This window comes from Perca fluviatilis, chromosome 6, assembly GCF_010015445.1.
Source record: "Perca fluviatilis chromosome 6, GENO_Pfluv_1.0, whole genome shotgun sequence".
Lineage (NCBI taxonomy): Eukaryota > Metazoa > Chordata > Actinopteri > Perciformes > Percidae > Perca > Perca fluviatilis.
In genome coordinates, this window is record NC_053117.1 from 33,846,360 (window position 1) to 33,859,008 (window position 12,649).

Consider the following 12,649-nt stretch of genomic DNA (forward strand, 5'->3'; position numbering starts at 1 on the left):
CACTGAAGGCATCAAAACTATGAATGAACACATATGGAATTATGTACTTAACAAAAAAGTGTGAAATAACTGAAAACATGTCTTATATTTTAGATTCTTCAAAGTAGCCACCCTTTGCTTTTTTATTAATAAGGGAAAAAAATTCCATTAATTAACCCTGACAAAGCACACCTGTGAAGTGAAAACCATTTCAGGTGACTACCTCATGAAGCTCATTGAGAGAACACCAAGGGTTTGCAGAGTTATCAAAAAAAGCAAAACAAACACACACACACACACACACACACACACACACACACACACACACACACACACACACACACACACACACACACACACACACACACACACACACACACACACACACACACACACACACACACACACACACACATTTGCTCGATAATTTTATTTTAGTTAGTTTTGCAAACAGACATTACAGTTTTAGTTTAATTATCGATTTTTATTTCAATTAACGACAATGTTTTTCCCACCTACTTTTCGTTATTTCGTTCGTTTTCGTTAACGATTATAACCTTGGTTCAGAGAAAAAGTTTTGTTTTGTGACAGGCGTGCGTCTTAAAATTCACAGAGAATACTCAGAGGACCAGTCAGCTGGGAGTCAAGCTTTCTATGAAGAAGGTTAGAATGACGCATGAATAGACAACAGGAACCACTACGAAGCACAACGTCTGCAGATCTGATGCCTAGAAGATGGATTTGACCCTAATAAGAGGAGGCAGTGATGAATTATAACCTTGCTTTTAAAACCTCAAACATAGGAAGTGAAACCACTGAGCCAAGGTCTTCCTGTTAATTAGAAAGAGGCACTGACATTGTAACATGAATTTACCAACACATGCAAACTGTTTTCCTTGTACCTACAGTGAGAGGCAGGTACAGCAGTCATGTAACGTGGTCATGGTCTGGTGAATAAATAACAGTGACATAATGGCTATTATGCAAGTTAAGCTGACAACAAGACATGTTCCAGAGGCAGTTATCTGTTGAATTGCTTAGGGGCTGTTTCAGCAAATAGCTTGATTAAATATTCCGACTGCAGGTGCAGAACAGTTTGTCTGCCTTTTTACAAACAGTGACTTCAAGCATCTTAAAGAAAACCAACAGAGGTGTATTTACCAGAAAAACTTGGTGCTTTTTCTGGAATAAAGGAAGTGGAACTGATAAAATTAAGGGTCAGTCAACCAACATGAACACTCAGTTATCAATTCATTAGTACACCTAGCTATAACCCATGTCGTTGAATACAACAGTCATGCAATAAATCCTACATTTATGAAAAGTTATATTTTTCAGTTTCTGTTGAATCTGTTAAAGAGAGGGGCTGATTTAACAGCTCATTTTGGAGGCTGCAGTTTGGGGTGTTGTTGAATTATATTGCGTTATTCTGACAATTGTTGTCCACCCCATTTATACCAATGTGGGTAGGCTAGATAACAGAAACACCGCTCTTCCTAAAGGCAATGCAGTTAAACAGCACTGCAAACTACATCCTCCAAATTGATCATAAAGTTGACTCAGTACCTCTCCAAAACAAAAAATATACATATACAAAAACATATTATAACCGTCATAATGATTTACAGGACTGTTGAAGGAGACTGCATTAGTTATAGTAAGGTGTACCTAATAAACCGGCAACTGAGTGCAAGTGAGAAGGGGTGATGTCTGTAGGGGAGAGAAAAAAAAAAGAAAAAAAAAGTACTATACATTTCTAAAACTTAAAACATATTTCAAAACAACAGTTAGTAAGCGTCTATTTTGATGTCCCCAAACTTTGTTAGGCTTTTTGCTCAACAACCAAACCATAATTAATACATAATAATTTCCACACATTTCCCAAACTTACAGGCCCTGACGTGGAACCCCAAACGATAAGAGTTAGTGGAGAAAAGGGTGACCTGCTCACAGATGCATCCTGTTCCTACATGTCATTTCTGTGTTCCTCTTGGAGACAGCAGCAGATAGAGCTCAAGAGAAACCACAGAGGCTAAGGGGGAGTGGAGGGAAATGACTATGTTCCTACTCAATGTAGGAACTGTCTAGCTTTGCAGATATGTCACTGGAAAAAGAAACTGCCAACCACATAGCGTCAAGAGAACTTTTGAGCTTGACAAAAGTCTCATTTTGAATATATTTGGACAAGATGGTGTTTTGACCAAAGATACCAGGTATCTTTGTTCAAAACCTGATCTTTTAAACATGTTTACATCAGTTTCTCTTCTACAGAAAACTATAGTTGTGCGTTTGGCTCCGAGTGAATCTCATGCTGTTCATTAAACTGGCACAGCTGCCAGATAACAGTTAAGCATGAGTCATATAAGTGACCCAGTGCCACACACTGTCCAGCAGCAGGCCTGATCAAACTTGGGCACACTGATGAACCTCCCTAGATGTCCTTTGTGAAAAGATGGAGAGGATACTAAATGACACAATTTGCCTTATCTGGTAGGATCAAGAAGACAGGAAGAAATAGCTCAATATGAGCATCAGTTTAAACTGTGGCTTTGCCTTGTCTGATTTTAGCACGCAAAAACTTTTTGACGAGGAAGAACCGCTGCTATCATGACAGCCAACTTTACACATAAAACCTCACGTTATGGTAGACTTCTGCCATAACTTCTACAGTCAATCTGCAATGGGCATCCTCAGGTATATCAATGAAGTCACTGACTGTGCATCTGAGTTTAAATGTCATTGTTCTCATCTGGACAAAAAGAAATAATAGATTGCACTAAATGAATAACACTTGAAATTTTAAATACAATCTTGTAATCATGCCTTGTGTTTTCTGGGCCACAATGGCAGGTAAATCCCAAAAATAACCTTTACACGCCAGTTTTCTAGCATAGTAGGTCTTTAAATAGAACAGGACTTCCATATGATGGCTGGTTACCTGCCAAGTGGTTCCGGCCACAAACCCCCAAACCTCATTGAAGAATTAGCAGCAGTTGGTGAATGGCCAGCACATGATGGGACCCACCACTGACAGAAAAAGTAAAGTTCTCAGCTCCCTATATACTAAAGCAACCACAAGCTACCTATGCAAGTGTGTATTTACATCATGAATTGCAAGTGAAGCAGTGAAAGCAATTCAATGATTTACTATGGTTAATGTCAGAGTAGCTTTTTCTGTTCTTGCCTTTTCTGGAGTATTTTTAATGACTGTGAATTTGAGTTAACATTCAATTGAAAAAATAAATAAATAAATAATATATATATATATATATATATATATATATATATAATATATATATATATATATATATATATATATATATATATATATATATATCAACTTAATGCACTTTTTTTTTTTTTTTTCTTCTTCTTTCTGGATTCTACCCTTTCTGCCTTTTGATGCTGTAAATATCACATCACATGTTTTTGCTTCTGATTAAGCATTAGGTTTCACTCTGAAAAAAGTCTCCAAATAGCTATTTACTTGAGCAGAATTTACAGCTAGCACTTTTACTCCAACCCAATGAGGAGCAACATTTTGCTTTTGGTGTCTGACTTAAACGTGTTGTCAATTTCTAAATGCAGCAGGCACTGTATGTCAAATGAAATACACAATTATATGATTAACTGTGCAGCCCAGACACGCACAGACTGCCTCTTACCTTGGAACAGAATAATGAGCAAAGGTCACAATGTAACCGTGTGCTCTAGCAAAACCAGTCACAGCCACTTCACATGATTATATGATGACACAGACTCATGACTGCTTGCAGGAAGGGTTGTGTGGTTGTGTGCATGTGTGTGTGTGTGGTTTTTATTTTATTTTTTGTGGGCCAGTGAGATCAGGTTTGCAGTTTGACTCAACAGCATGTTTACAGTGTTGAGTTACTCGAGGAGACACAGTAACGAAACGTCTAATTTATTGTAATACATTCGTGAATATTGATTTGATTGTTGTTATTTTGACTAGCCTTTTCCAGTAATGTCTCATTAGTATCACCTTATTCTGTAATAAAGAGCATAAAAAATGCGACTTTCCTGTGAAGACCCTTGTGAGCAATTAGCCGTCTAATTGGCTAAGCTGGGGCAGCTCTATAAATCAAAGGGTGTTTTTAATTAATACACTGATAAGCACTAAACCATTTGTGAAAGATCAGCTGTTTTGAGAAACCTTTTTTGTTTCCACACTTCCTCATTATCTGCCTGTCTGACTGTACATAGGAGAGTCTCACTTTAACAGATTTGAACACAGGGTTTCGTGTCATTAAGGAAATGTCTAAAGTTTCCAAGAAGCCTGTCGACATCCTAAAGAGCTGTACTGGGTAGGTGCAGCCATTGCATAAGACATCCTTTGTGTGTTTATCCAGCAAGCACTGTTACTCGTTTTAAAAATGGTATGCAATCTAATCAAATTAGTTTAACTTAACACAAAACTGTAGTGTCTCTCAGCCAGTCTATGGAGAACTTAGTCTGCTAGTTTCATATTTCCATTAAAAAAGTCCTCATGGGACAAAAGCAAACTGCAGAAGAACTTGAGTGAACATGTTTAAGTGTTTTTTTTTAATGGTAGGATCTTTACATGCTGTATGTTGACACAGGAGGCTTGAACCTTTGTTACCCTGGGGGCAACCCCCCCCAATGGAGAAGCTGAAGCAGGATGTAAACTACAGCTGTGTGGGGAAAAGTTACTTTTTAAAATCCAGCTATGGACCAAATCCCTGGTGCCAAACTTTAAATACCAAAGCATTCATAGCCTGGAAGAGGAGAGCGACCTATTTCAATAACTCTGCATGTAATTTCTAGGGGGAAATAAGCAGATGTGCAGATGTTTAGTGGGGGAAAACTGAGCTTTTACTGTGGAGTGCAAACCACTTACCAACCCATAAAAGGAACAAAGCTGGAGGAGTTGCTTCACTGCTGTGCCTGTGTGAGTTATTCTCTCCAAACAGAAGATGACGGGTGTGTCCCAGAACAGATTGTGGTGCTTAATGTGAAAACATGTTTACTGAACCAACACCGTAATGCAAATCCTCTACTGTACATACCCTCTGCAATAAGCTCATCCACGGTGACTTGATAGCGGCCGACGGCAAACACTTTCCCGAAGTAGCTGCTGACTCCGGAGCTGGAGCCGGACGCCCCTCCGAGCCCGCCGCTCTCAGACTTTGGCATTCTGGAAAACTTCTTCATCCTTTACTTTCTCTTTCAGTCCGGCCACCAAATGCAACCCCTATTTTGTTCCTAGACTAACCGCACAGTCCAATTTAACTCGGTTGTGTCCGACGTCCCTATCTAATTATCTGTAGTCTTTTCTTCTCCTGCATGCTCCGCGTCTGGTTCTTCTGGAGGGACTATTAGCTGTCGGGTGATACGACATGAAAGTACAGTTACTATACGGGCGTCACGGTCGTTTGATACAACCACGTCGGTTTCCAAAAGCTAGCACCGGTGACAGTATCCACTCACGAATGGCCAAAAAAATATATATATAACTATGATATGTTCGTTAGCTAATGTGGCACATTACTGTAGCTGGCAGCAGCAGTTGCTAGCATAGGACGCTCCGCCAACAATGAGAAGAGGGCAGGGGAGCGGCACAACAATGCAGTTGGCACCGGTGTTGATAACACCTCCTCAGCCGGCAACGGATCCCTCCCGGGAATATATCCAGCCTTCCAGAATTAGCCTCGGCGCCGTTATCTTCACACACCGCGACTTGTTCACTTCACTCGGGCGAAGCGGCTAACGTTAGTTAGCTAGCTCACTAGCTGCGGGAATTAGCGGCTAACGTGCTTCGCTAGCAGACACAGCGATTCCTCCACAAGCCGAGCCAACCCGAGTGCAGGTGGGCTAACAAAGTAGGCGACCAAGAACCTCACACGCGTCTCTTTAGAATTCCTCCCTGCGAAGACGTTTTCATGAGGTACACCTGTGTCATCTCCACTCACCTCAGTGTCATTTTCGGGGGAGCTTCGCTTACGTTAAACTTCTCGTGACTCCCCACGGTAGGCTACAAAATAAGTGGGTGGTTTGTTATTTACCCAATAAGAGTGACAACCTAACCTGACGTGGCCCCGCCCCCTCCTATTGTTATGATTGGTGTAAGTGAAGAAAGTATGGAAGCCCATTATTGTCCAGAAAAGAGAGAAAAATGGATGAATGAAGTTCTGCACTTAAAACAAATAAATATCAAAATTATGAGATATGTCAAAAATATTGAGATAGTAGACCTTTGTCAATACAGACTATGCCAAGTTCACGTTCGCATCCTTGGGATTTGAACACGGGAGTCTTAAGTCTCAGTGTTCTTCTTCAGTCACAGTGTTTGTGCTCAAAACACCTGTAAACCTGTTGTGTGATAAAATAAGACAACACATTGAAACACATACATCCACTGTACCTGTAAAATAATATATATTTATATTGTTTGTTTTCTTAACATGTACTGTATATATGTACTGTAAAGCCACCTGTTACATTAATTATTCCATATTTATTCCAGCACCCTTTGCACTCTGCACCATTGCACTATTGTCTTACTGTCTATAAATGTCATTGTTGTTTGTTGGTTTTATATATGTATATACTTTTATATATAATTATATCTGTATATAGTAGTCAAATGTTTATGTTCTACCTTTGTCCAGCTTTGTTGTCCTTGTTTTTAGCTGTATGTCTATTTCTGTGTATGGACATAGGGAGTAACGGATGGCTGTTCTCCCCAGGATGACGATGGATACTGAAGAGCTGGGCTGCTAGTGACCGAGATGATCAATCGGTCTCACCCTGACGAATAGACTACATATTCAAAAATCTAAATTGTTGATCTTTCTCTAAAATACTTGTCACCCCCAAGTCTGTACAAAATAGCTCCCGAAGCACCCAAGACAAAACAGGCAGAGTAAGAACTGATGATGAAACACAAGTCTACATTTATTCTGACTTACCACAAGTCCTTATTTCAATGCTGTAACATTTTAATGAACATTTTCCTTTTCTTGGTGGCAATGTGCTTCCATAAGAAACACCCAGACAATACTCATCTATTGAGTGGTGGCGTGAATGAGGAAGGAGAGCACACAACATGCTGGAAAGAATGCAGTGCATGGAGAAATGAACAAACCTCAGGCTACACTATTAATGTGTTACATTTATCATCTTGTTTATTATTAAAGATCCTTATCAAAACTGTGTCTTTGTTCTGCCTGTTAAACATTGCTGGTCTATTACTTCTTCAGTAGTACTACTTCACCCCACTCCCTTTGACTTTAATGATCATCCGCAGTGGAAAAAACAATGTCATTTTTCACAAGTGAGGAAGTATGACAGCTGCCTCTGTGAACTACAGGCTTTATGAACAAAGGCATGTATGTGTGTTGGCTGGAGAATCCACCTCATAATGCTACACACTTTCATTCCTTTGTGGTCCAACTCAAGTGCAACATCACCCAACGTTGCCTCTGTCATTATTTAAAAAAAGTAAAAAATAAATCTACTTCTGCAAGTAACTGGTCACAATTACCACATTCAGGTCAGTGGTTATGGGGGGAGCACATGGCTGAGATAGGGATTACATAAGAGATGAGGAGGAGCAGAGCAGGATCAACCCCCATGTCTGGACACATCCTGTTTCTGGAGGGGGGGATCTTTCCTCTCTGACACACTGATTGTTGTCTGGCTGCGTGTGAGGTATATGCTGCCACCTGTTGGTGTTTGAATACACAAATGCACATAAAACGATCATTCAGCAAGTAAATGTATTAACAAAAATCCCTCCTGCTGGAGTGTCTTTGGGCAGAAATTTGAACCAGTTCTAAGGCTGACCTCTGACCTCTTGGAAGCTGCTAAGGGGAGTCTCCCAATTGGTGTTAGCTTCTCTATGAGTTACTGGCTGAAGTGAACTGACCTGAAACTTCTTTGTTTGGCTGCTACTGTCATCTGTTTTCATCTCTTCCTGTCCCCAGCATTTTCCTACTGTCCCGCCAACCTCCTCTTTAGCCTTCCACTTTTCCTCTTCCGCTATCAGCTCCATCTTCGGCATCCTTCACCCGATACATCCTGTCAAAACCATATCAATCTCGTCTCTCTTGCTTTATCTCCAAACTGTCTAACATGAGCTGTCCCTCTATTCCTGTCTATCCTCTCGTCACTCCCAACGAAAAACTTGCCACCTTCAACTCTGCCACCTGTCTTTTCATCAGCGCCACCGCCTCCACACTAGTGGTGTAACGATACATCGATCTACAGTATATCACTATATATTAATTCAATCACCAACGATCCAGTATTATCGTTAAAAGGTGAAAATATCGCTACATATCTGGAAGAGCTTAGAAATGAAATTGTCAAATCATATTTTAGTTGCTTTTTGTGAATATATATATAAATGTAACTGATTGTGTTAAATGGTCTTATGTGTCGTCTCGTATCGTTCGCAGGCCCCTGAATTGAATCAAAATCGTATTGTGGCAGACTTTGTGATATCAGTATCGTTGTCCAAAGAATCTATAGAATATTGTATCGTGATAAAATGTGTGGTTTACACCCCTACTCCACACCATACAACATAGCTGGTTTTACTATCATGCCGTAAACTTTCCTTTTCACTCTTGCTGGTACACTTCTGTCGCAAATCACTCCTGGCACTCTTCTCCACCGACTCTATTCTGCCTGCACTCTCTTCTTCACCTCTCTTCCACACTCCCCGTTACTTTGAACAGTTGACCCGAGATATTTAAACTCATCCACCTTTACCACCTCTGACCTGAAACGCTAGATAAAATATGATGTGGTCAAGTTTACCAGACCTGGAGAGGAAGTTTGTCTTGGACACGTCTCACATGGTACAGTACAGGCCAAAAGTTTGGACACAGCTTCTCATTCAATGTGTTTCTTTATTTTCATGACTATTTACATTGTAGATTCTCACTGAAGGCATCAAAACTATGAATGAACACATATGGAATTATGTAAAGTGTGAAATAACTGAAAACATGTCTTATATTTTAGATTCCTCAAAGCAGCCACCCTTTGCTTTTTTGATAACTCTGCAAACCCTTGGTGTTCTCTCAATGAGCTTCGTGAGGTAGTCACCTGAAATGGTTTTCACTTCACAGGTGTGCTTTGTCAGGGTTAATTAGTGGAATTATTTCCCTTATTAATAAAAAAGCAAAGGGTGGCTACTTTGAGGAATCTAAAATATAAGACATGTTTTCAGTTATTTCACACTTTTTTGTTAAGTACATAATTCCAAATGTGTTCATTCATAGTTTTGATGCCTTCAGTGAGAATCTACAATGTAAATAGTCATAAAAAAAATAAAAGGAAACGCATTGAATGAGAAGGTGTGTCCAAACTTTTGGCCTGTACTGTAAATATAACAAAAACTACTTAGACAAATAAGCCATTTGCTATAACTTCTTAAACCAGTTGTTCCTAACTTGTACAGTAAGTCTAAAACCCAAAAGGCATCTCAAGATGACTCTAAGGGGTCACAAGATAATTACAAGGATACTAAAGTCAAAACTCGTACACAAAATGATGTGCATTTTTGAAATTTTCAAATGCTGCCCGAGTCTTGGTGGGAGTTTTGGAACAACAGGCTGTACAGTAGGTGACACGGTCATAGAATCGCAGCAATTACAAGGGATTTTGCAGCTTCATAGAAATGTGAAAGGGACATTTAAGGGAGAAATTAACTGTTTATGGTGTTGATGACATTCCTGTGTCCTCAATAAAACCCCAGGAAGACTGTGGAGCTGGTCTATACTGGACTTCTGAATGGAACTCTTCACATGGGAAGAATATAATTGGGGAAATTTCACAGACAAGCTTACATTTCCTGGATTCGTGTCAGAGGAGATAAAAGCTCTGCTCTTGAATTCTGGTCTGTTACACTTTACACTTGGCATCACACACCAGTTTGGAGTCTGAAGCGCAGCGAGCGCGGATGAACTTGGCCTACATTTCTTATACTTTTCCCCTGTGAGTGTCATTTTCTTCGCTGGAACGCCACTGTGAGAGCACACATTGTCACAGACGATACAGTCACAAATTATAGGCTTCATGCAGTCTGATACAAAGAACTACAGTAATGCAAAAACACAAGTCTTTACTAGTATGATAACAAAGCTATCAGTCAATGTAGGAATGTCTGAGGGAATGTGATTAGGGCATGAGAAAAATGCACAAGGTCACTAAAAGCTCAGTATAGGATTAACATAAAACACAACAGCCATTTAAACAACACTATCTCAGTTTTGCTGTCGTTAAACCCAACCCCCCATTTTACTTAAAGCATTAAGGCTTTTCTCCCTCTTCGGATTCTTCGTTTCTCAGTTTTCTTCAAGAATTCAAGGCAACTTGGGGTGAGTAATTGAAATACAAATGAGAATTTAGTATTCCGTATAATAAAAAGAAACATAGGTTGGAACACAGTGAGCCTCCTTTAAGTGAAGGATTACTTTGGTTGGTGTCTATCCTCTTCCAACATTGTTTGTTACCTACAGTCAGCTCTTTATTTAGCCAGGAAGGAAGCCCCCCCCCATTGAACCTATTTTAATGGGACAAGGCTGCACATTATTTAGGCCAAAAATCATGCATTAATGACTTACAAACATTTTTATCTGCATGAATAATTACTTATTGTGAAGTGAAAACGTTTAAAATGTTTTTAGCAGTCTACCTAAATAGGTCACACAACATGGCTCATGAAAACAGTGTTTATAAATATTTTGTGTGCTGATAACGTTCTGTTTTACTGTCATACTGCACACACACACACACGCACGCACGCACACACACACACACACACACAGGGGATGTGAAGCTGTCAGAATATGAAGATGTATAAATGTAGGCCTGCAGCCTCTCTTCCTGTTTTCCTTCAGTTCAGATAAAGAGGGAGGTGCGGGGGGTTGTTGCAGGGAGCAGAGTGGAGTCTGGGTGATTACGTCGGCTTTAATGAAGAAAATTGCTTTGCCTTCAGGCTCTCATCTACCTCAATAGTTTGTGAGTGTGTCTGGCCTGAGTTTAACTGTCGGCTCCCTGCAGGACTGAAAGACATAAAGACATGAGGTGCCCCAGAAAGACGCTGAATAGATTTCATTTGGCAGGGGTGAGAGACTGTAGCTGATGTTTTTTAACAGCATAAATTTGTGAAACATTATATTGCCTCTCAGAGGGTTCATGTCCAGGCAGAACTTAACTTAATAAATGTTTTAATACCCATCAGGTTAGATTAATGTATTGGTCTGTAATGGTTTTTTTTTCCAGCTCATTCAGAAAGCTGCTGCTAATAGCCCTAACAAAGTCCTGCTGCTTGCCTATCCCACGATGACTTTCGACCCAAATAAATCACTGATTGTCTTTTACCACATGAACCCAGCCTCTTAGGTCATCAGTAGTAGTAGAGGGCGTTCAGTGTGAACTAAACATGAAGAGGCAGCATTTAGTTACTGACCACCACAGAGTATGAACAAACCTCCAGAGGACATAAGACCACCTTTAAATCCAGGTTAAAAACGTTTATGTTCTGCACTGAACCTTAAACACACTTATCGTGAACCCTCATCATCATGAACAATCTTGCACTCAAATCTTGTATTGTATGCAAGAATTTCTTCTAGTCTGCCACTATTATGGGAGTGAAAATACAATAAGAAGTTTTGACCTGATGGGGACGCTATGGGGAAACACAAAAGCCACCAAAATCTTAAAAACTAAGGCTATAACATTACTCCAAATTAAAAGCCAGATCAAAACATAGACATAAACACATGTTGGGAGGAGGGGGTGGGGACATCTGAATTTTATTATTTTAGATAAAGTTAATCAATCATCCGAGGATACAGTATGCTCTCGACAGGCGTTCCCATTTTCCCAAACAAGTACCTTAAGTTACTTTTCATTTGCCTGAAAGAAACCAGATATTGTTTATATATTGTCTTTTTTTTTAGAGCAGATGTCAAAGTTTTTAGCAGCTAAACTTTACTCTTTAGATTTACAAAGAGGAAAACAAGCTGTGTTTATTTCTCGCAGCCTGAGACGCCCCAGGCTGCTGTCATTCTGCTCCACTTTCCCAATAGCAGACCCTTTCTGATGGTTTTCCCACATTTCCTACACATATATAAATGATACTATTAGTACTAAGTACTAAGGGTCAGAAAGGGAAGTTAAAAAAAATAATAATAATTAATGACTGAACTATGGAAAAGGGGTAGGATTAAATAAGTGTATACTTCTTCCTACTCCTTTTCAGACATGTCTATGTTGGTTAATGTTTCTAATTGTTTATTGAATGTTTTGCTTATTTAACTTATTTGTACATTTCTTTGATGTTTTGTTTGGATTTATTTTTGATATGTCTGAAATAAATTTCTTCTTCATTTATACCTTTGAGTCCACTGTTTGGTTCTTGGGTTTCAATCGTCAGATGTGCCTGAATTACTGTAGCTATGTGTGTGCAGATATTCTGTCTCTTCACAAGGCCGTGCTGCATCATTAATCACAAGGCTGCTGCTAATGAGTCGTATTGATTTAAAAAATAAAACTGTTCTTCCGTAAAGGATCAATTGAGCCCGTTTTAGTATTGTGCATTGTTTTCCGTTTGCGATTCTAAATTATAACAGCACCGAGGTCATCAGCATCCAATATTTCATTCCTATTA

General features: G+C 39.5%; 1 protein-coding gene across 2 annotated transcripts in view; it reads right to left on the reverse strand.

The window, feature by feature from the left end:
- Positions 1 to 6,009, reverse strand: part of bmp2k (BMP2 inducible kinase) — a 61,514-nt gene extending 55,505 nt beyond the window's left edge. For both annotated transcript variants that reach the window (XM_039804181.1, XM_039804180.1), the window contains exon 1: positions 5,028 to 6,009. In XM_039804181.1, the coding sequence (XP_039660115.1) occupies positions 5,028 to 5,172 (145 nt within the window). In that variant the 5' untranslated portion in view covers positions 5,173 to 6,009. The remainder of the gene's footprint in view (positions 1 to 5,027) is intronic.
- Between the last annotated feature and the right edge of the window lie 6,640 nt (positions 6,010 to 12,649).